Source organism: Salmo salar, chromosome 09 (genome assembly GCF_965601325.2).
Source record: "Salmo salar chromosome 09, fSalSal1, whole genome shotgun sequence".
Classification (NCBI taxonomy): Eukaryota; Metazoa; Chordata; class Actinopteri; order Salmoniformes; family Salmonidae; genus Salmo; species Salmo salar.
In genome coordinates this window covers 128052231-128077482 of record NC_138299.1, presented here as the reverse complement: position 1 = coordinate 128077482, position 25252 = coordinate 128052231, and the positions used below count along the sequence as shown (strand labels likewise).

General features: G+C 45.6%; 1 protein-coding gene across 1 annotated transcript in view; it reads right to left on the bottom strand.

Annotated features, from left to right (window-relative positions):
• Positions 1 to 5209: 5209 nt before the first annotated feature.
• Positions 5210 to 25252, bottom strand: part of LOC106612574 (PTB-containing, cubilin and LRP1-interacting protein) — a 36903-nt gene continuing 16860 nt past the window's right edge. The window contains exon 3 of the mRNA XM_014213855.3: positions 5210 to 5978. Within this exon, the coding sequence (XP_014069330.1) occupies positions 5481 to 5978 (498 nt within the window). The 3' untranslated portion in view covers positions 5210 to 5480. The remainder of the gene's footprint in view (positions 5979 to 25252) is intronic.

Here is a 25252-nt window from a genome sequence, read left to right as displayed (position 1 = left end):
ATCGTTAAATACACATAAATCAGTGTAGATGAAGGGGAGAAGACAGGTTAAAGAAGGATTATTAAGCCTTGGAACATCTTGAGAGGATCAATGGGAAGACAGAAGTTTTTAAGTGATTTTGAACAGGGTATGGTAGTAGGTGCCAGGCGCACCGGTTTGTGTCAAGAACTGCAACGCTACTGGGTTTTTCTTGCTCAACAGTTTCCCATGTGTATCAAGAATAGTCCACCACCCAAAGGACTACCAGCCAACTTGACACAACTGTGGGAAGCATTGGAGTCAAAATGGGCCAGTATCATTGTGGAACGCTTTTGACACCTTGTAGAGTCCATGCCCCAACAAATTTAGGCTGCTCTGAGGGCAAAAGCAGGTGGTGCAACTCAATTTTAGGAAGGTGTTCTTAATGTTTTGTACACTGTTGTCGTGTCTTTGGCATCATTAAAATGTAAGACATGTTTATCAAATAACTCTGTAATTATTATTACGCGATTTAAACTGATTCATCGTGTAACTGTAATTAACTAGGAGGTCGGGCACCAAGGAAAATATTCAGATTACAAAGTTATAATTTTCCTAATATAACTTTCAGATATCATACTATCTGATCTGAGTCTTCTGATTAATGACGTATTCGTTTACCTCACGCCAATCTCATTCCAAACGTCGTAAATGGATGGTTATCTGCACAAACCCAGTCTTCACTATGAGTCATCCATACATCAATTGTCTTAAAATCATTTATTTACTAACTAAATAATTCACAAACAGATATGGTTACAAGGAAATGATAGAATGTGCCCTATTGGGCTAAACCGGCATGGCGGCTTGTTAGACAAAGAAAGGGGGTTGGGCTTGAATGAAAGAGCGGGAAGACTGAGGAACACAGAAAGCAGCTATGCCATCGCAAATACAGTATCGTATGCATTCTAAATTACTGCCCATTTGGAAAAGGAAAATGCAATAAATATTTACTCTGAGCTGCGCTTCGGTAGGTTGGTCGTAGATGCTGGCCGTGTTGGCCAACAGATATCTTCCTGTCCTCGGAAGAATGTCACTGGTGTTAAAATGGATACATTATAGTATTTTCGTTGTGTGTTAGACTGGATACGTCGTCCGTCCTTTACTAGCCCGCGTCTACAGCGGCCGCTGCTAACTCAACGGCTAGGAAGTATCACTTCTGTAGTGAATAAGAGTTCAAAGTTCATACCATTCGCAACCAAAGCTCACGCTGAGGTTGGCTTAGTTCTGTACTTGACATGTGAGTCCTTTTAACGCAGAGGCTGCAGACCTCACGTACCCGGAACAGACTGGTTACATTTTGTCACTGGCTTATATAGTGGCGAGGGAGAAGGGTGTGTTTCATGGTTTATAACCCATGTCTCTTCACAGGGGCGGGCCACTGATTGAGAAGGGCTCTTTCCTTATGAAAACCCAATTCTCTCATTTGGAAGCTAAAATTACATTTACTCTCCTAACAAACAGTTTCAATATCAAACATTTAAATTGCACAACAATTCCATGTGAATCTGATAACTAGAATGTGTAGACTTTCCCAGGTACAGTTTATGTCGTCCTGTCATCAGTCATAATGTCTCAGATGACAACCGAACTGACATCCATACTCATTAAGTATCTGGTATATTTCCAACTATTTCCAACAAGTATCTGGTATATTTCTATTACCGAAATATGGTTCCTTTCCCCCCACTTGTTTGATGTTCCCGACTCTCTGTATTTAACAAAGGCTATTCAAAAGTCCTTCAGTAGGGTCAGAGAGAGAGGGGAAGGGAGAAAGGTATTTTTTGGGGGGGGGGGGGGGGGGGGGGTCATAAACCTTACCCACAGGCCAACGTCATGACACTGTATATATATCCATCAAAGAAAATCTCCACTTCAAAGTGATCACAGTTTTAGGCAGACATTTGGTATTAGTGAATGTCATGAAGAGCAAAAGTTATATAGAGCACACAGCAACGTCAAAATGAGTCCTCATAACTATTTACTGTCCACTCCACACAGTTTAAAGTGCACATCGGATTGCAATCTGCTCTTCACAAGTCCCACCTTAAATGTAACCATTGTATTTACTCTGATATCGGCATACTCTGTTTTAGAGCAGACATTCACAGCAGTCCCAAGTCACTCACTGCACATACTTTACTCACAGGAATTGTAACTGAAATGATGGAGATATCAAATCAAATTGATTTGATATCTAATAGGAACGCGAAGCGAGGCGGCCATCTCTGTATGAGAGAGAGAGAAACAAAAATGAGAAAGATAAATTAGGGAGAGGGGAGCAGATCAGAGAGCTGGGTGCTATGTGTTCCCCAGGACCGGACCTCAAGCTTGCTGGCGCTGGGCGGGTAGCTAGGCGGTGTGGGGACCCAGCGGACGGCAGCCAGCTGGAGGAGGAACAGAGTGGTATTGTATGGCTGACTGACACCTCGTTGGAAGAAGCAGGCAGGCAGGCAGGCCCTGGCAGGGGTGGCCTCATTCTTGGCCCCTTGGGCCCCCAGCACTGACGTTCTATACTTCCAGAACTGGGTGAAACATGGAGGAATACTGAAGCGCAGGAGAACACTCAACACATCTCTGAGACACAATGGTGGAGCACCTTGAAAGATTCAGGTTAGCTCCTCAACCAAGACAGAAAAGCATACAATGACTATGTAACTGTCCACACATTAAGTGTATGTAGACAGACAAAGTCCTTCAGAATTAGTCAATTTACGAGTTGCGATACAGGGCCAGAGATGGTCATTACCGCACACTTCTCATAAATAATAAACCCATAATATAAGTTATCCAAATATCTCAATATATTCTCAATGTGGGGTATGCTCTTTTATCAGAATGGGAAAGTGAGGAAGGTGTTCCTCTACCTTCCAGAAGGAGGCAGTGTTCCCTTTCAGCAGTCATTCAAGACTGTTTCCAGCATCCATTTTGCTCTCAATTCTCTGCAGTTTCTGAGCAGCAAAATGATAGCAAAGACAGTACAGTATAAAGATAGGCAGAAACTGCTTCTCCAATAGAAATCCCCGATCGTGCTTGTAGGTGATGTCATGGCAACGTTGGCTAGCTAAGCTCATGCGGAGAAACGTCATCAGGTCCAACGGTCGTCTAGCACCGAACTGCGCATGTGCCGTCAAATCAAACCATTCCTTCATTTTAAAGCTGTTTTTGACGAAAATCAAAACGTGTCAGTTTGTCACTTTCACAAGGTTGTGCCTTTAGACTAACTAAGAAATCCTTTCTCACTTCTCTCAATGACTTCTCAAACCCAAACCCTTCGCAAGCGTTCCCCGGAAGTCTTGTTATGTTGCACCTCTGGGTTTAGAAACTCTGTGATGATAGCCAACGGTATAAGCACCCGCGTTATGGAAATACCTTGAGACTGATGTGGGCACCAAAATGGCTGCCACACATTCCTGGTGTTTGAAGGGAATGAGCCCCACAAAAATGGAAAGAGCTTTGCGGTCTATGAATGTAGGAAATGGAGACAAAATGATTGGTAGGATTGGAGCAAATCTCTGGCTGTAATATTGTATGTGTACACAAACCTAATACATACACAGCCATTGATATTCACCCACATGTACAATTCCTAGTACTGTGAGAAACATTTGTTATGAAGGCAAAACATCACAGCCAACTCGAATCAATATGAACGTTTTCGTAACAGAAAAAAGACACGTCGGCATCACCAGTCAGTCTTGGTAAATAGTTTATATGTGATTGTTTCTTTATCTTTGCAAATACTGTATAGAAAACACTTATGGTAACATTTCCAGACATTTAAAGCACATGAGCCTTCAGACAAGACATGGACACAGTAATCTACAGCTTTATAAACATTCTCTCCTCCTGTCATCCTGGCATGTCAAGCCCTGTGTCCCGGGCTCACACCCTCTTAACAGCCAGTTCTATGGAACTCTACATATTCACAATTGACTTTAAAACACTGGTGCTGTCTTTGATGTTCCCGCTGTTTATTTAAAATAGCTATCAACATTTAATGCTGTAATATTTGGAAACGGATACTTCATTTTTGTATTTACATAAGCTTATTGAATGAGTTTCAAATACAATGTATATATTTATATATGTACGTACTGACCAGAGCCATCTTAATAAAATTGGCTTTAGACACAACAGACAAAATACATGACCCACCCCACTGTGAGTACCAGCATCCAGTCCATTCAAAAGAGTCTTGTTAGAAAGGGGGGTGGGGTGGAGCTCTTGTGTCATGGGGGCTTCCAGTTGCCCCAAAATGGCCGCTCTTACCCTTCGACAGCACAGGGAAACTGAGCTATGTGTGTCTGTTCATGGACTCAACACACATCCAGCCCACGAGACATAATCATTACCTTAAGGTGTCTGTACAGAAAACTGCCCTTGCTAAACTGCACCTAATCCACATATAACAATGTAGAAGAAATGTACTAAAAAAACAAAGTAACTAAAAGGTGTAGGGAGCTTGCAGTACAACATACCTATAATACATTCAGCACAGGCCAAGAGGCTTCAGGCATTCTTTATGGACGGCTGTGATAAGGTTTACACTTCTAGTTGGATTACTAGGCCCTTATCGGTCATGCTCTCTCTCCTGACAATCCTTTTTCTTAGATCACACATTCCACACACACGCACATGCACAACTACACACACGCACAATGTTTGGGACTGCGGGATTAAGAGACCAGCCTTGGTGTGTGAGAAGTGAGGCACAAAGTCAACAAAGAAGACACAGCTAAAAGACTCACTTTTGGTATGCTTTAAAACAGGAATAAAATGTGATTGATAAGGGATGACGCTCTCGTGGCCTAATAAATATGTCAGGACCTCCCTTCTCCCGGCAACCTTCCACACATATATTAGTCAAGGCTTTCTTTTTGAAACCACACATTTAACAGCGCTTCAGGCATAACTCTTTACTCTATAGTGCTGTTGTTAAAAAATCAGAACGGGAGGCAGTGATCTGGGATTTTTAGGAAGTGATCTGGGCTTTTGATTGGGCCGGGAAGGGGTGGGGCGAGAGGTGGTGTAAAGAGGCAGAGTCTCTCTGCACATTGCAGACAGACGGACGGACAGACCGCAGTGTCAGATGGGAATGTAACTGTCTTCTAACCATTATTCACTAATCTCTTATGGGCAGATCAGGCGCGTCAATGGCTATCCAAATGTTTGAGGACCGATTTATCCAGAGGCAGCACTAGTTAAGTTTCGCTTCCCCAAATGTTAGGTCTCATGTTGTTCCTTTGTCCTCCTATTTTCCCCTTTTTAAAACTACGTCCACGTCATCCTTCAGTCTGCGGTCAGTGTGTCGGGCAGTTTTAGTTCCATGTTTTTTCCTTAAACCAGAGTAGAGTGAGAGAGAGAGACAGAGAGTAGAGAGAGTGCTCCGGTTGCCCCTGTGCACCTCCCCTCACGGGCTTGTGACCGGGGGAGGGGGGGGGCGGCGGAAACCCTGGCGCTCAGCCGTCCTCCTCGGGAGTGGAGTCGTCTGGAGCAGAGTCGTCGGTGGCGAACTCGTCCGAGGAGCCGCTCTTGTGGATGCGTCCATCGCTGCGCATACTGTGGAAGGTCTTGCGGAAGGCTTCCATCATGGAGTGGGCCAGCTTCTTGGCCTCCAGCTTGCTCTCACACTCCACGGCGTGGCAGTCCATCTGGAAGGTCAGGTCGTCGTTGATCTCCCGGTAGATCCAGGCGAACACATTGGGGCTCGTGCAGTGGTCCGCCGTACAGTAGGCGATGCGCGCCACCTGGTACGTGTCCATGGTGACCGAGGCCTCGCCCCGCCCGTCCAGGTGGTGCAGGCGCACCTGGAAGGGGCGGATCTCCAGGAGGGAGTTGGCAAGGAGGTGCTCTTCCTGGGCCAGCGCCCTGCGGTCCCACAGGCCCACCACTGCCGACTCTGTGCAGCCCGACAGGAACTGGGTCCCCGAGATGGTCACCTTGCCAAGGTATGTCACCTGTGGAGAGAACACACAGAGAGAGAGAGAGAGAGAGAGAGAGAGAGAGAGAGAGAGAGAGAGAGAGAGAGAGAGAGAGAGAGAGAGAGAGAGAGAGAGAGAGAGAGAGAGAGAGAGAGAGAGAGAGAGAGAGAGAGAGAGAGAGAGAGAGAGAGAGAGAGAGAGAGAGAGAGAGAGGGAGAGAAAGAGACTGTTAAACATCTAACAGCATTTAGTGGTACAAAACTATGTACCTATGTGGCTCAACTGGTAAGAGTGTGAGGTTATCAATGCTAAGGTCATGGGTTCAATTCCCACAGGGATCATGTACACACATTATAATCAATGTATGCATTCACACCCTCTAATTCAATGGGTTTTATTGGCATGGGAAACATATGTTTACATTGCCAAAGCAAGTGAAATGGATCAACATAAACAAAAAGTGAATAGTAAATATTACACTCACACAAGTTCCAAAATAGAGACATTTCAAATGTCATTATGTCTATATACAGTGTTGTAACAATGTGCAAATAGTTAAAGTACAAAAGGGAAAATAAATAAACAAATACAGGTTGTATTTACAAAGGTGTTTGTTTTTAACTGGTTGCCATTTTCTTGTGGCAACAGGCCACAAATCTTGCACACTGTGGAATTTCACCCAATAGATATGGGAGTTTATCGAAATTGGATTTGTTTTTGAATTCTTTGTGGGTCTGTGTAATCTGAGAGAAATGTGTCTCAAATATGGTCATACATTGGCAGGAGGTTAGGAAGTGCAGTTCAGTTTCCACCTCATTTTGTGGGCAGAGGGCACATGCCTACAGCGACCTTCTCAATAGCAAGACTATGTATGTACATAGTCAAAGCTTTCCTTAAGTTTGGGTCAGTCACGGCGGTCAGGTATTCTGCCACTGTGTACTCTCTGTTTAGGGCCAAATAGCATTCTAATTTGCTCAGTTTTTTTGTAAATTCTTTCCAATGTGTCAAGTAATTAACTTTTGTTTTCTCATGATTTGGTTGGGTCTAATTGTGTTGCTGTCCTGGGGCTCTGTGGAGTCTGTTTGTGAACAGAGCCCCAGGACCAGCTTGCTTTGGGGGCTCTTCTCCAAGTTAATTTCTGTGTAGGTGATGGCTTTGTTAAGTAAGGTTTGGAAATCGCTTCCATTTAGGTGGTTGTAGAATTTAACGGCTCTTTCCTGGATTTTGCTAATTAGCGGGTATCGGCTAATTCTGATCTGCATGTACACTGAGGATATTTTTGCAGAATTCTGCATGCAGAGTCTCAATTTGGTTGGTGAGCAGACCCCAGGCCTCACAACCATAAAGGACAATGGGTTATATAACTGATTCAAGCATTTTTAGCCAGATCCTAATTGGTATGTCCCTTCTTGCCTATTCTCTTAGATCGTTCACAGCTTTGTGGAAGTTACCGGTGACTCTGATGTTTAGGCCGAGGTATGCATAGTTTTTTCTGTGCTCTAGGGCAACAATGTCTAGATGCTATTTGTATTCATGGTCTTACTGAGCTTTACTATCAGGGCCCAAGTCTGACAGAATCTGTGCAGAAGATCTAGGTGCTGCTGTAGGCCCTCCTTGGTTGGGGACAGAAGCACCAGATCATCAGCAAACAGTAGACATTTGACTTCAGATTCTAGTAGGGTGAGGCCGGGTGCTGGAGACTGTTCTAGTGCCCTCGCCAAATTCGTTGATATATATGTTGAAGAGGGTGGGGCTTAAGCTGCACTAGAACAGTCTGCAGGACCCGGACTGTGTGTGCGTGTGTGAAGTCGTGCATGTGCATGTGGAATGTGTGATCTAAGAAAAAGGATTGTCAGGAGAGAGAGCATGACCTATAATGACCTAGTAATCCAACTAGAAGTGTAAAACTTCTCACAGCCTTCACGGTATCCATTTTTGCGAAGCTCTGCAAGGATTTTTAAATTGAAACAGTTATGTGACCAACCGCACACTTGTTGTTGGTGTACAAGGACTTTATAATGTCGTATGTTTTTCCCCAACACCACTTTCCATCTCTCTCTCTCCCTCTGGATGTTGTTTTTCAACAGGAAAAGTTTAAAAATAGCTGGAGTGCTTCTTTAAAAGATGAAGCATAACATATGACATCAGAATGCATCGTACATCTCTGGACCCTAGACCAAGCGGGCAAAACGGTATATCATTAAGAAGACACAAAATACACATACTGTCCACACAACACTGTAGACAAACACAACAGTTACTCTGAAAGATAGTGCTATCTGATAATATGTCAAGGACAGGGGCACACAGACGTGCAACAGTATCAATGAAATATTGACAAACAGGAAATGCGGAGGAGACAAGCAAGAGAAAAAAAAGGACAATTTTTTTCTTCCATCTGGAAGTTTTGTTTAGCCTGTGACCACAAGGACTATATCTGGCCCCAGTCTCTCTCTCCCTCTCAATCCATCCCTCCCTCCTTCCCGTTTAGACACTTTTTTTTCTCAGTTCCAGTCATTCCATCCACAAACTATTACAACCCTGTAGTGGTGAAGCCTGGAAGAACAGAGAACAGTCTTCAGGCTGGCTGGCTGGTGTGAGAAACACTAGTCCTCACCACATCACACCACAGAGAGCCCCGCCAATGGAGAAACCACAGCCAGAGCCAAGGCAGACCAAGATCCCTTTACATCCACAGTCCTGACTACCACTACCATGACCAACTGAACCCCTCTGTAGAGATGGAGAGGGGAAGGCGCTAAGAGGGAGGGGTGGGAGAGAGAGGGGTAGAAGGGAAAGGACAGAGAGAAGGAGCAAGCGAGCAAAAGACAGAAGGGGACAGAGAGCAACCCAGGGAGTGAGCGAGACAAAGACAGAGCAAGCGAAACGGAAAGAGGGAGACAGAGCAAGCGAAATGGAGAGAGGGAGACTGGAAGCGAAACGGAGAGAGGGAGACTGGAAGCGAAACGGAGAGAGGGAGACTGGAAGCGAAACGGAGACTGGAAGCGAAACGGAGACTGGAAGCGAAACGGAGAGAGGGAGACTGGAAGCGAAACGGAGACTGGAAGCGAAACGGAGACTGGAAGCGAAACGGAGACTGGAAGCGAAACGGAGACTGGAAGCGAAACGGAGACTGGAAGCGAAACGGAGACTGGAAGCGAAACGGAGACTGGAAGCGAAACGGAGACTGGAAGCGAAACGGAGACTGGAAGCGAAACGGAGAGAGGGAGACTGGAAGCGAAACGGAGAGAAGGAGACTGGAAGCGAAACGGAGAGAGGGAGACTGGAAGCGAAATGGAGAGAGGGAGACTGGAAGCGAAACGGAGAGAGGGAGACTGGAAGCGAAACGGAGAGAGGGAGACTGGAAGCGAAACGGAGAGAGGGAGACTGGAAGCGAAACGGAGAGAGGGAGACAGGAAGCGAAACGGAGAGAGGGAGACAGGAAGCGAAACGGAGAGAGGGAGACAGGAAGCGAAACGGAGAGAGGGAGACAGAGCAAGCGAAACGGAGAGAGGGAGACAGAGCAAGCGAAACGGAGAGAGGGAGACTGGTAGCGAAACGGAGAGTGGGAGACTGGAAGCGAAACGGAGAGAGGGAGACAGAGCAAGCGAAACGGAGAGAGGGAGACAGAGCAAGCGAAACGGAGAGAGGGAGACAGAGCAAGCGAGATGGAGAAAAATAGGACAGAAAAAAAGAGAGAACAGGCAAGCAAGAGAGACAAAATAGAGAGATGAACAGAGAGAGAAAACGAGAGTACAGAGAGAATCCTAGTCACTACATCCAGCTGCTGCAGCCTTAGGCAGTATGGTTGTCATCAGGGGACAACCGCAACGTTTCTCCCCTGACGGTTCTCCAGCAGATCCATCATGGTGAAAACCTCTGGAGCACCCCCAGAGGCCAGGCGGTTAAGCAAGCCGACCACACTGACACCGCACTCTCAGCCAACTGACATCCACTCACCAGGATATTTACAGTGGAGATAAAGTATAAAACAAGCAATAATTAGTTCTTATGGTCTTTTGAGTGATTTATTTTATTTTTCCATTTTGTATTGAGGTTAAAGAGTTTGTTTTAGATCTGCTTAGTATTTGAGTGCAGGCTGGTAATGATGGCCTGTGGATGGACCTATGTACTGGACATATAGACATCTTACTATTAGACTGCACAAAGCATTTGGATGAAGGCTTGATGCCAATAACACATGTTAAAAACTAATAATTGAAATCGACCTTAGCATTCAAATCCAATCTATATGTCTGTTGGATCTATCTGTCCAACTCAATTCTCTGACACTATCCACTATCACACTGTCCCCTGCTGCCCCATCTTTCCCCATGTCAGGCAGGTCGTACTCTGCTCTGTGTCAGGCAGATCTGGCAGATCTGGGAGTGGCTAGGGGTCAGCAGGGACAACTGGCCCATTCTAGAGACCCCTGGCCTACCGGTTGTACTGGGTGACCAGTGAGCACACCTCACCATACACGTGCGTATGCACACACACACACACACACACACACACACACACACACACACACACACACACACACACACACGTGGGAGGTGTTTGGGGTTGCTACAGGGGAACAGAGGCCGCCTCTCTTCCTCCGAGGCTGGCTGGCGCTCCACAAAGAGTCCCTCACTCCTCAGTCTCACTCACTGGGCTCTGCAGTATTTCTGTCCTCAAAGCCCCTCATTGACAGCAGTTCTCTTTGGTCTTTGTAGTATCACACAGACTAAACATGTTTGCTCTAAGATGGGGGGGGGGGGCATGGAGGGAAAGGGGCAGGGAGGGTAAGGGGTAGGTAGGTAGGTTGGGGTAGGCTGGAATCAGTGCAGTGAGGATGTAGAGCTATACTAATCTCCTTTTACTTGTCTCGGAGGCTCAGTCAGGAGAAGACATTCAGAAGGTCCCGTGTGGCTCAGTTGGTAGAGCATGGTGTTTGCAACGCCAGGGTTGTCGGTTCGATTCCCACGGGGGACCAGTACGGAGAAAAAAAATGTATGCATTCACTACTGTAAGTCGCTCTGGATAAGAGCATCTGCTAAAAAAAATGTAAACGTAATAAAGACCTGCCTTTTTCCAGAGACCCTATCAAGGTGTTTTCCCTTTGTATTCACACTGCCCTTGCCTTTGAATGAGGACTCAACTCTTGACAGTTCACGTCAACTATTTTGTGGACCGAGTCCTCTTTGCATTCACATTGCTAGGTTTAGAAAGGAACCAAGATCTTTTTCCAACATGCACTCTGGGTTTTTACAAAAGTGCAGGACAAGCCATTCAATCAGAACGCGTTATCAGATAGCTAGATTTACCTCCAGCTGGTAATAGAATAACTGCAGAATAAATAACGCAGTAATTATAAACTTTCTACACCCAAGGTAGGCTACTGCCCCTTTAAGAGCTGGAATAGATGTTGTACCCTGTGTTGTGATGTCACCAAATATATCGTCTTCTCACTATTCAAACCCCACAAATCAATAAACAGCTCTCTTAGCCTATAGATCAGATATAAACTGAACCAAAAACAGCACACATTTTGTTTGTGAACCTGCACATAATCTTCTCTCTTTTGTGGCACCAATGTAAAGGTTTATGGCAAGGGAAACGGTGTTGCAGTAGTCTAGTGTGTGGTGGGGGAAGAATGACAAGCGAACCTGGGGAGCTTTGCCTTCACACTGTCCTAAAAAAAAGGGAACCGGGCTGCTAAATTCAAGCGAACCGAACTCAGACCACCTCTCGAGATGGTCTCAGCTCGGTTCGCGTCGGGGGCTCTTTTGAGTGTTTCTTTGGAGTGTTAACACTGAAGAAAAATAATAATAATGAAACCATACAGAGTTCACAAAATTGTCTGAAAGGGACTGAAAGAGTGAAAATACCCTTAGAGACTCTGTAGAGCAGGACAACTATACACAGGAATAGAGGAACTGGGCTTAGATAATCCTAAATAGATTAAATTAGCCTGGGTGCCAGTCTGTTTCTTCTTAAGCCTACTTCCTTCTAGTGGTCATACCTGAGAATGACAAGTTGTCTGCAGCAATAGACTGGACCCAAGCTAAGATAAGATACAGTACTTACCGGTGACTGTTCTTTATGTGAAGTTTGTGCAGGTGGGTTTGTCCCAGGGCTATACTATCAGCATGGAGGGGTGTGTGTGTGTGTGTGTGTGTGTTCCAGTCAGAGACAAAGGTCATTTTATACAGACTGCTGAACAGAATCTCACTGTGCATTTGTGACCTCACCATGACATCATCACAGCAGCCTGTGTTCATGTCTGCTGTAAACATTTGAAAACAGGAGGAAATGCCTCCTCTCCTCTGATGATTTACAGGGATGAAAGAATGAGGGGGTGACTGTCCTCATCTGGGAAACTGGAATGTTGGAGTAGTGTGTGTGTGTGTGTGTGTGTTTAACTATACTTATAGGGACCAGAAGTCCCCACAAGAATAGTAAACAAACAAAAATTTGACCAACTGGGTACATTTTGTTAGGGTTCGTTCTAGATTTAGGAACTAGGGTTAGGCTTTCAGGTTAGGGTACGGGTTAGGGAAAATAGGATTTTGAATGGGACTGAATTGTGTGTCCCCACAAGGTTAGTTGTACAAGACTGTGTGTGTGTGTGTGTGTGTGTGTGTGTATAAGCCCAGCCCATCTGAAGGTGGGTCTGATACCTTCCTGTATACTTGGATACACACACACGAATGCACCAGTACGCACTCACATACGCATGCACACACACACGTCAGTGCTCAACGGAATCTCACAGGCAAACACCAGAAAGCAGGTGGGTAGGGGTTTCACATGAGTCTAGTTTATTAATCATACAGACAGTTATATACCATGGTGTATTCCTTCTCAGGAGAGCGGCTCAGAAACTCCTCATATACCTCATAGACAGACAGACAGAAAGACAGAGACATATGGACAGTAGACTTGGGCGGTATACCGGGGTATTTGGAAATAGCCATGGGATGGTTTTCAAAACGGTCAATAGTATTTCAACTTTTTTTAATACTTTTGAATATTTGTAGCTACCTTTCTAAGTAAATACATGCAGTCAACTTGTTCAATAAATTAGGAGATAAAGAAAACGTTCTATCATTACAACTGTCAGATAATAGTCCCCAGTCACGTGGTGTTGGTTTACCAGCACACAACAAGAGATAAGAGACCGGAGCCTTGTGAGTCACACACTGTTGTGCAGCATGTACCAGGTGATCTAATTACAGCATGGAATTCACAACTAAAATGTTTGCCAGCTAGATATAGTGCCTTCGGAAAGTACTTAGACCCCTTTACTTTTTTCACATTTTGTTACGTTACAGCTTTATTCTAAAATGTATAAAATATGTTTTCCCTCATCAATCTACACTCAATACCCTTTACTAAAAAAAGCAACAACAGGTTTCGAAATGTTTGCTAATGTATTCAAAATAAAAACTGAAATATCACATTTACATAAGTATTCAGACACTTTACTCAGTACTTTGTTGAAGCATCTTTGGCAGCGATTACAGCATTGAGTCTTCTTGGGTATGAAGCTTGGCACACCTGTATTTGGGGAGTTTCTCCCATTATTCTCTGCAGATCCTCTCAAGCTCTGTCAGGTTGGATGGGGAGCATTGCTGCACAGCTATTTTCAGGTCTCTCCAGAGATCTTCGATCAGGTTCAAGTCCGGGCTCTGGTTGGGCCACTCAAGGACATTCAGAGACTTGTCCCGAAGCCACTACTGCGTTGTCTTGGTTGTGTGCTTAGGGTCGGTGAACCTTAGCCCCAGTCGGAGGTCCTAAGCGCTTCAGGTTTCTATCAAGGATCTCTCTGTACTTTTCTCAGTTCATCTTTGCCTCAATCCTGACTAGTCTCCCAGTCCCTGTCACCGAAAAACATCCCATATCATGATGCTGCCACCACCATACTTCACCGTAGTGATGGTGCCAGGTTTACTCCAGATGCGACGCTTGGCATTAATGCCAAAGGGTTGAATCTTGGTTTCATCAGACCAGAGAACCTTTTTCAGCCTCCAGTATTTATGCTACAGTAGTTTATGTCTCGGGGGGCTAGGGTCAGTCTGTTACATCTGGAGTATTTCTCTTGTCTTATCCGGTGTCCTGTGTGAATTTAAATATGCTCTCTCTAATTCTCTCTTTCTCTCTTTCTTTCGGAGGACCTGAGCCCTAGGACCATGCCTCAGGACTACCTGGCATGATGACTCCTTGCTGTCCCCAGTCCACCTGGCCGTGCTGCTGCTCCAGTTTCAACTGTTCTGCCTGCGGCTATGGAACCCTGACCTGTTCACCGGACGTGCTTGTTGCACCCTCGACAACTACTATGATTATTATTATTTGACCATGCTGGTCATTTATGAACATTTTAACATCTTGACCATGTTCTGTTATAATATCCACCCGGCACAGCCAGAAGAGGACTGGCCACCCCTCATAGCCTGGTTCCTCTCTAGGTTTCTTCCTAGGTTTTTGGCCTTTCTAGGGAGTTTTTCCTAGCCACCGTGCTTCTTTCACATGCATTGCTTGCTGTTTGGGGTTTTAGGCTGGGTTTCTGTACAGCACTTTGAGATATCAGCTGATGTACGAAGGGCTATATAAATACATTTGATTTGATTTGATGATTGGGTATTGTGTGTAGATTACTGAGGATTTTAGTCCATTTTAAAATAAGTCTATAACGTAACAAAATGTGGAAAAAGTCAAGGGGTCTGAATACTTTCCGAAGGCACTGCATCTATATAACCATTACGTTAACGTTCTAAAATGTGCTAAATGCTCCGCAGTTGTGCATTTGGTTTGCTAATTTAGCTAGATACAGTTGCTAACTAGCTACTAAGTGGCTAGCTTCTTCCAAAATCAAGCTTTGCTTGGTAGTAGCAGAGAATCCCCTCCTGGAACAAGAGCCTTGCTGTCTAATATTTGTTTTGTGAGCTGGGACGTCTGTCCTGAAAATAGTTTAAGTCAGAAACTGTATAAAATGCGGTCATTAGCATTTAGTTAGCATTCCCTGTGGGATTTTACATGTACTTGTTCGTGTAACAGTGTAGGTTCCGTCCCTTTCTTCGCCCCAACCTGGGCTCGAACCAGGGACCCTTGCACACATCAACAACTGACACCCACGAAGCATCGTTACCCATTGCGCCACAAAAGCCGCGGCCCTTGCAACACAAGGGGAAACCCTACTTCAAGTCTCAGAGCGAGTGAGTCACTGATTGAAATGCTATTAGTGCGCACCACCGCTAACTAACTAGCCATTTCACATCGGTTACACTCACCCCCCTTTTGACCTCCTCCTTTTCCGCAGCAACCAATGATCCGGGTCAACAGCATCAATGTAACAGTGTAGGTTCCGTCCCTTTCTTCGCCCCAACCCGGGCTCGAACCAGGGACCCTTGCACACATCAACAACTGACACCCCACAAAGCATCGTTACCCATCGCGCCACAAAAGCCGCGGCCCTTGCAACGCAAGGGGAAACCCTACTTCAAGTCTCAGAGCGAGTGAGTCACTGATTGAAACGCTATTAGCGTGCACCACCGCTAACTAACTAGCCATTTCACATCGGTTACATTCGCATTGCTAACCTTCGGATTACAGTGGCTCAGTGGGGTTTAAAAATAGTGGCCCTTGTGTTCAGTGCCGGTATTACCGAATATCCCGGAATGTCACACGGTCTGTATGAAGGTATGACAATCTGGATTCCGCCCAAGACAGACGGACAGACGGACAGACAGTGGCAGCATTGTTGTGTTGCAATCCCTTTTCAGACCGCTCTACCTTTTAGAAAAGTGTTTGACACACACACACTTGCTGACGTGTTGCTCAACCCTATCGCTGTGTGTGTCTGTGACGATCCAGCAGGGGTGTCAGAGACAAGGGGTCCGGGCTTGTCAGTCTGTCTGCTAGAGGGATTGACACCTCCTCAAGTGTAATGATATGATGATCTGTGTGTGTGTGCATATCGCGTGTGTGCATATAGCGTGTACATGCTTGTGTGTGTGCGCGCGTGTGTGTCATCTTTGACGAGCTGATAACTCATCTCAGTCCCTGTTTGTGTGCTGCAGGCCTCAGTCTGACTGGTGGCCAGGGGGCCTAAATCATGCAGCCTGGGCTCTACATAGCTTCACAGTCTGCACAGATTCCTCTCATTTCTCCCCATGTGTTTCCCTCAGCCAGCCTCCCCTCCCTCCTCCAGTCTTCCCTCCATAGCTAATTGCTAACAGTGCCAAGCGCTGATCCTGATGAAGGCAGCATATTGGTTCCATCTGAACATACGGACCAGAAAAAAAGACCAGGGAAAGCCAAAGCCTTGAGGGCCCGAGGCAGAGGAATGCCAGAGAGCCAGAGTGGATCACTCGCATACAGACAGACAGACTGACACAAGGATAGGCATACAGACAGAGTAGACACACAGACAGACAGAGGTAGACAGGCAGGCTGTGAGGTGCAGGAACAGCGGGTTGGTGGCTATAACAGAGTTAAAGCATGGATATGAAGAGGAGACTGTGAAGAGAGGAGGGAGATGTGGAGTGATAGTGTAGGCAGCAGTTATGGCAGCAGTTACTGATGAGGGGTACAGAATAGTAGAGTAGGAGAGTCAAAGGTTGCACTGTACAAGATAGGGGAGTCAGTTGGGACAAGCCATAGATGACTGATTGGTTGGGGGAGATGGGTTCAGATCTAATATCAGATTGGCCTACCTCCAATCCTAATCTTAACCTTTAGGGGGTTAATGTAATATCTGACCCTGTATCAGTGGTTAGGTTAGGGGCCTGAAAGGTACTGAATATACGTATGATTCCTATTAGTTAAACAAGACACATTACTTTGCTATAGTTGGTTAGGACTGCAGAGTTGTGCTTTGAGACAGACACTCCGAGAGAGAGGACATGGCTAAACACTAGCTTGTGTGGATAAACATGTGGCCACAATTACCAGAACTGGGATTATGGAGGATTCTCTTTCGCTCTCCGTCTCACTCTCTCCTGACAGTCTCCTCTCTCTTTTCCTCTCTCCGTCTCGTTTTTTTCCCTTGTTTTTACTCAGTATCTCCTGGTCTCTCGTACACGCACGTACGCGCACACACACACACACACACACACACACACGCACGCACGCACGCACGCACGCACGCACGGGTAGCACACATACACTTTACAAAAGACAAAGCAGAACCATGACTGCCAAGAGAGTACAGAAGAATGTTTGTGCAGATGATTCTTTGTGAAATAATCTGTCATTTCTTCCCCTTGAATCACCAGAAAAAGAAATAACTGATCACAGCACATTATGAGTGATCAACACATAAGTGTAGAGACCAGCGCGAGGTGAGAAGGACCAAAGGAGGGAGAACAGAGGTGGTGACAGAGAGATAGAGGCAGAGAGAGGCAGAGAGAGGCCAGGGAGGCAGAGAGAGACAGAGAGAGGCCAGGGAGGCAGAGAGAGGCAGAGAGAGGCCAGGGAGTCAAGAGCAAACATCCGCAGATCAGCTTTCCTAAACCCAACACGGAGACAGACACTGACAGGAACATCCTGGCTCCTCTCCTCTCCTCTCCTCTCGGCCCAGACAGAGGGAAGGTGGGGGGTAGGAGGTGGGCCAGAGGGAGGTGGGCCAGAGGGAGGTGGGGGGGTCAAGTGAATGGGGGTGGAGGGGGTAGCTGTCTCTGTCTGAGTGAGTGTGTGCACACGTGCGTGTGCAGCAGTAGGACACGTCCAGCAGCTGCATTACCCCCCTCCTCCTCTCCCTCTCTATCCCAGACTGTTTACTGAATGGAGATGCACAGCTGGTTTGTGTATCAGAGGAGAGAACAGAGGAGAAGAGAAGAGAAAGAGATAAGATGAGAAAGGGTGAAGGACGTGAGTCCAGCTGGAGAAGTGCAGTTTTGGGAAAGGACTGATGTTCAGGTACTTGTTGTTGGGAACACTTCTGATAAAAACACTGTGCACTTTCCCTGAACGTACTCCAAATCTGAACTAACTCGCATACCATTCTGAGTACTGACAGCCCAGGAGGCTGCTGATGGGAGGGCTCATAATAATGGCTGGAATGGAGCGAATGGAATCAAACAAATGGAAACCACGTGTTTGATGTATAGTGAGGGAAAACAGTATAAAGTCCAGAAAAACACATGTCAAAAATGTTATAAATTGATTTGCATTTTAATGAGGGAAATAAGTATTTGACCCCTCTACAAAACATGACTTGGTACTTGGTGGCAAAACCCTTATTGGCAATCACAGAGGTCAGACGTTTCTTGTAGTTGGCCACCAGGTTTGCACACATCTCAGGAGGGATTTTGTCCCACTCCTCTTTGCAGATCTTCTCCAAGTCATTAAGGTTTCGAGGCTGACGTTTGGCAACTCGAACCTTCAGCTCCCTCCACAGATTTTCTATTGGATTAAGGTCTGGAGACTGGCTAGGCCACTCCAGGACCTTAATGTGCTTCTTCTTGAGCCACTCCTTTGTTGCCTTGGCCGTGTGTTTTGGGTCATTGTCATGCTGGAATACCCATCCACAACCCATTTTCAATGCCCTGGCTGAGGGAAGGAGGTTCTCACCCAAGATTTGACAGTACATGGCCCCGTCCATTGTCCCTTTGATGCGGTGAAGTTGTCCTGTCCCCTTAGCAGAAAAACATCCCCAAAGCATAATGTTTCCACCTCCATGTTTGACGGTGGGGATAGTGTTCTTGGGGTCATAGGCAGCATTCCTCCTCCTCCAAACACGGTGAGTTGAGTTGATGCCAAAGAGCTCAATTTTGGTCTCATCTGACCACAACACTTTCACCAGTTGTCCTCTGAATCATTCAGATGTTCATTGGCAAACTTCAGACGGCATGTATATGTGCTTTCTTGAGCAGGGGGACCTTGCGGGCGCTGCAGGATTTCAGTCCTTCACGGCATAGTGTGTTACCAATTGTTTTCTTGGTGACTATGGTCCCAGCTGCCTTGAGATCATTGACAAGATCCTCCCGTGTAGTTCTGGGCTGATTCCTCACCGTTCTCATGATCATTGCAACTCCACGAGGTGAGATCTTGCATGGAGCCCCAGGCCGAGAGAGATTGACAGTTCTTTTGTGTTTCTTCCATTTGCGAATAATCGCACCAATTGATGTCACCTTCTCAGCAAGCTGCTTGGCGATGGTCTTGTAGCCCATTCCAGCCTTGTGTAGGTCTACAATCTTGTCCCTGACATCCTTGGAGAGCTCTTTGGTCTTGGCCATGGTGGAGAGTTTGGAATCTGACTCATTGATTGCTTCTGTGGACAGGTGTCTTTTATACAGGTAACAAGCTGAGATTAGGAGCACTCCCTTTAAGAGTGTGCTCCTAATCTCAGCTCGTTACCTGTATAAAAGACACCTGGGAGCCAGAAATCTTTCTGATTGAGAGGGGGTCAAATACTTATTTCCCTCATTAAAATGCAAATCAATTTATAACATTTTTGACATGCGTTTTTCTGGATTTTTTTGTTGTTATTCTGTCTCTCACTGTTCAAATAAACCTACCCTTAAAATTATAGACTGATCATTTCTTTGTCAGTGGGCAAACGTACAAAAATCAGCAGGGGATCAAATACTTTTTTCCCCTCACTGCATTTGATAACAGACCATTTATTCCATTCCCGTCATTACCACGAGCCCATCCTCCCCAATTGAGGTGCAACCAACCTCTGACTGACAGAGAGAGGGAGCCATGTCTATAAAACCAAAACACGCCCCGACAACCCTGGTTTTGGTACTCTAGTAGAAAGCCTTTCCTGTATTGGCATTGAAGGTTTTGAAAATGTTCTGGGTCATACTGGTCTTATTTTGGATACCACCATTGTATCTGTGTCCAAAATGTCTCCCTATTCCCTACAGAACACACTCATAAAGCTATGGCCAACAGTAATGTGTTATATAAGGAATGGGAGGGGGGGGGGTGTAGTACTTGCACCTTGTCTCTACTGAGATCCCTCTCTGTAGGCCTCCCCTTACATTACTACCAAAGAACTCCTGGAGAATTCCGCATTCCTGAGGCGGTTGTTAACATTCTTCTCCGCTAACTGAGTCAGCCAGTACAGCTGGCTAGGGACAGAGCTGCACGTGAAAGTGTGGGAGTTTGTTTAAAGATATTCTACAGTACTTTTGTATACTCTTTAGCCAGTAGTTCTGAAAGTAGCACCCACAAGCTAAAAGTGGTCACAGAAAATTGCGTGTTACATCACAAATCAAATCAAAACTAATTTTAATAGTCACATGCGCCAAATTAAAACAGGTGTTGACCTTAGTGAAATGCTCACTGACAAGCCCCTAACCAACAATGCAGTTTAAAAAATACAAATAAGAAATAAAAGTAACAAGTAATTAAAGAGCAGCAGTAAAATAACAACAGCGAGACTATATACAGGGGGGTAACGGTACAGAGTCAATGTGCCGGGGCACCGGTTAGTCACGGTAATATGTACATGTAGGTAGAGTTATTAAAGTGACTATGCATAGATAATAACAGAGAGTAGCAGCGGTGTAAAATAAGGGGTGGGGGGGGCAATGCAAATAGTCTGGGTAGCCATTTGATTAGATGTTCAGGAGTCTTATGGCTTGAAGCTGTTAACAACTTGGACCTAGACTTGGTGCTCCAGTACTGCTTGCAGTGCAGAAGCAGAGAGAACAGTCTATGACTAGGGCGGCTGGAGTCTTTGACAATTTTTAGGGCTTTCCTCTGACACTGCCTGGTATAAATGTCCTGGATGGCAGGAAGCTTGGCCCCAGTGATGTACTGGGCTGAACGCACTACCCTTTGTAGTGCCTTGCGGTCGGAGGCCGAGCAGTTGCCATACCAGGCAGTAATGCAACCAGTCAGGATGCTCTCGATGGTGCAGCTGTAGAACTTTTTGAGGATCTGAGGATCCATGCCAAATCTTTTCAGTCTCCTGGGGGGGTTGTCGTGCCCTCTTCACAACTGTCTTGGTGTGCTTGGACCATGTTAGTTTGTTGGTGATGTGGACACCAGGGAACTTACCGCTCTCAACCTGCTCCACTACAGCACCGTCAATGAGAATGGGGAAGTGCTTGGTTGTCCTTTTCCTGTAGTCCACAATCATCTCCTTTGTCTTGATCCCATTGAGGGAGAGGTTGTTGTCCTGACACCACACGGCCAGGTCTCTGACCTCCTCCCTATAGGCTGTCTCGTCATTGTCGGTGATCAGACCTACCTAGTCATGAGTGAACAGGGAGTACAGGAGGGGACTGAGCATGCAACCCTGAGGGGCCCCTGTGTTGAGGATCAGCGTGGCGGATGTGTTGTTACCTACCCTTACCGCCCAGGGGGCGGCCCGTCAGGAAGTCCAGGATCCAGTTGCAAAGGGAGGTGTTTAGTCCCAGGGTCCTTAGATTATAGATGAGCTTTGAGGGCACTATGGTGTTGAACACTGAGCAGTAGTTAATGAATAGCATTCTCACATAGGTGTTCATTTTGTCCAGGTGGGAAAGGGCAGTGTGGAGTGCAATAGAGATTGCATCATCTGTGGATCTGTTAGGGCGGTATGCAAATTGGAGTGGGTCTAGGGTTTCTGGGATAATGGTGTTGTGAGCCATGACCAGCCTTTCAAAGCACTTCATGGCGACAGACGTGAGTGCTATGGGTCGGTAGTCATTTAGGCAGGTTACCTTAATGTTCTTGGGCACAGGCACTATGGTGGTATGCTTAAAACATGTTGGTATAGTACGATTCGATCTTAGTTCTGTATTGAAGCTTTGCCTGTTTTATGGTTAGTCGGAGGGCATAGTGGGATTTCTTATAAGCTTCCGGGTTAGAGTCCCGCTCCTTGAAAGCAGCAGCTCTAGCCTTTAGCTCAGTGCAGATTTTGCCTGTAATCCATGGCTTCTGGTTGGGGTATGTACGTACGGTCACTGTGGGGACGATGCACTTACTGATGAAGCCAATGACTGGTGTGGTGTACTTCTTAATGCCGTCAGAAGAATCCTGGAACATATTCCAGTCTGTGCTAGCAAAACAGTCCAGTAGCTTAGCATCTGCTTCATCCGACCACTTTTTTATTGACCGAGTCACTGGTGCTCCTGCTTTAATTTTTGCTTGTAAGCAGGAATCAGGAGGATAGAATTATGGTCAGATTTGACAAATGAAGAGCGAGGAGAGCTTTGTACACATCTCTGTGTGTGGAATAAAAGGTGGTCTAGAGGTTTTTTTCCCTCTGGTTGCACAGTTAACATGCTGATAGAAATTTGGAAAAACGGATTTAAGTTTCCCTGCATTAAGTCCCCGGCCACTAGGAGCACCGCCTCTGGATGAGCCTTTCCTGTTTGCTTATGGCGGAATAAAGCTCATTGACTGAGGTCTTAGTGCCAGCATCGGTCTATGGTGGTATGTAGACAGCTAAGAAAATAACAAATAAACTATCTAGGTAGATAGTGTGGTCTACAGCTTATCATGAGATACAAAATCTTGAGACACAAAATCTTGAGACTTCCTTAGATATCGTGCACCAGCTGTTGTTTACAAATATAGATAGTCCGCCCCCAATTGTCTTACCAGACGCCGCTGTTCTATCCTGCCAATACAGCGTATAACCAGCCAGCTGTATGTTGATAATGTCGCCGTTCAGCCACAACGCCGTGAAGCATAAGATAATACAATTTTTATGACCCGTTAGTAGTTTAATCTTCCTCGTAGGTCACCGATTTTATTTTCCAATGATTGCATGTTAGCTAGTAGAACGGAAGGCAGTGGGGGTTTATTTGATCGCCTACGAATTCTCAGAAGGCAGCCCGACCTCCATCAGGTTTTTCTCCGTCTTCTCTTCACACAAATGACTGGGATTTGGGCCTGTTCCCGGGAAACCGGCCCAGTATGTCCTTCACGTTGGACTCGTTAAAGGAAGAAAAAAAGCTTCTGCCAGTATGTGGAGAGTAATCGCTGTTCTGATGTCCAGAATTATTTTTGGTCATAAGAGACGTAGCAGCAACATTATGTACAGAATAAGTAAAAAAATAAGTTAAACAACGAAAAAAAAAACGAACAAAAAAACAAAAGGTGGTTAGGAGCACGTAAAACGTCAGCCATCTTCTCCGGCGCCATGATACATTTCCACGATCCAGTAGGGATATGTGCACCACGTAATTTCTCTCGCTCTACTGTTTGTGCATCTTGCTAGTTGTCACTCAAATGGTGAGGGACTGAAGCTCAGTGACAAACTCAAATTGCTAGGGGCTGGCCAACGTGGGGAGTAAATGTAGGGAAAATAGCACTGCACAGCTTTCAGAAAACCATTGCTTTCAAACTAGGGATTTCATGGCTAGCTAATTGAGGTAAGTAATTCTGCTCATAGATTATGCATGTGAGAACCACATATTGACACATTCAGCCCAAAACAGGAGGTTTAAAAAATACTTACTAGTCACCAAATTACTGGAGAATCAAATCTAATGTTATTTGTCCAACGCGCCGAATAAAACAGGTGTAAACCTTACAGTGAAATGCTTACTTACAAGCCCTTAGCCAACAATGCAGTTAAGACAGGAAGAGGCGACTCCGGGATGCTGACCTTCTAGGCAGAGTTGCAAAGAAAAAGCCATATTTCAGACTGGCCAATAAAAATAAAAGATTAAGATGGGCAAAAGAACACAGACACTGGACAGAGGAACTCTACCTAGAAGGCCAGCATTCCGGAGTCGCCTCTTCACTGTTGACGTTGAGACTGGTGTTTTTAATGAGGCTGCCAGTTGAGGACTTGTGAGGCATCTGTTTCTCAAACTAGACACTCGAATGTACTTGTCCTCTTGCTCAGTTGTGCACCAGGGTCTCCCACTCCTCTTTCTATTCTGGTTAGAGCCAGTTTGCGCTGTTCTGTGAAGGGACTAGTGCACAGCGTTGTACGAGATCTTCAATTTCTTGGCAATTTCTCGCATGGAATAGCCTTCATTTCTCTGAACAAGAATAGACTGATGAGTTTCAGAAGAAGGTTCTTTGTTTCTGGTTATTTTGAGCCTGTAATTGAACACACAAATGCAGATGCTCCAGATACTCAACTAGTCTAAAGAAGGCCAGTTTTATTGCTTCCTTAAATCAGGACAATAGTTTTCCGCTGTGCTAACATATTGCAAAAGGGTTTTCTAATGATCAATTAGCCTTTTAAAATAATAAACTTGGATTAGCTTACACAAAGTGCTATTGGAACACAGGAGTGGTGGTTGCTGATAATGGGCCTCTATACGCCTACACAGATATTCCATAATTTTTTTTTTTTTTTTTTTTTTTTTTTTTTTTTTAAATCAGCCGTTTCCAGCTACAATAGTAATTTACAACATTAACAATGTCTACACTGTATTTCTGATCAACTTGATGTTGTTTTAACGGTAGTGTAGGTAAAATGGGGTTGGGGGGGTCAATGCAAATAGTCCGGATTGCCATATGATTAGCTGTTCAGGAGTCTTAAGTGTTTTTAAGTATGAGCTTGCTGGCTTGTGTTGAATAACAGTGCCTGTTTGTTTGTGTGTGTGTGTGTGGGCGGGGGACATGTTTGTGTGTGTGTGTGTGTGTAGACAAAACAGATGCTGTTGGCTACATCCCAGTGAGTCCACAGACTCACAATGGGGTCCTTCACACCCCCAGAATTCCTGCCACCAGACGTGTCTCTCTCTCCCTCTCTCTCCCCATGTCAATCAACAAAAATGATCTGAGTAATAGTATGCCAACATGTATTTATTTAACCCTTGTTTTACCAGGTAAGTTGACTGAGAACACATTCTCATTTACAGCAATGACCTGGGGAATAGTTACAGGGGAGAGGAGGGGGATGAATGAGCCAATTGTAAGCTGGGGATGATTTTGTGACTGTGATGGTATAAGGGCCAGATTGGGAATTTAGCCAGGACACTGGGGTTAGTGACCACAGAGTCAGGACACCTGTTTAACGTCCCATCCGAAAGACAGCACCCTACACAGGGCAATGTCCCCAATCATCATGGGGCGGCAGGTAGACTAGTGGTTAGAGCACTGGGCCAGTAACTGAAAGGTTGCTGGATCGAATTCCCGAGCTGACAAGGTACAAAATCTGTTGTTCTGCCCCTGAACAAGGCACTGTTCCCCGGTAGGCCGTCATTGTAAATAAGAATTTGTTCTTTAACTGAATTGCCTAGTTAAATAAAAGGTTAAAAATATATATTAATTGCCCAGGGGCATTGGGATATTTAGACCAGAGGAAAGGGTGCCTCCTACTGGCCCTCCAGCAGTCCTGGTCTCCCAACCAGGACCAACCCTGCTTGGCTTCAGAAGCAAGCCATCAGTGGGATGCAGGGTGGTATGCATAG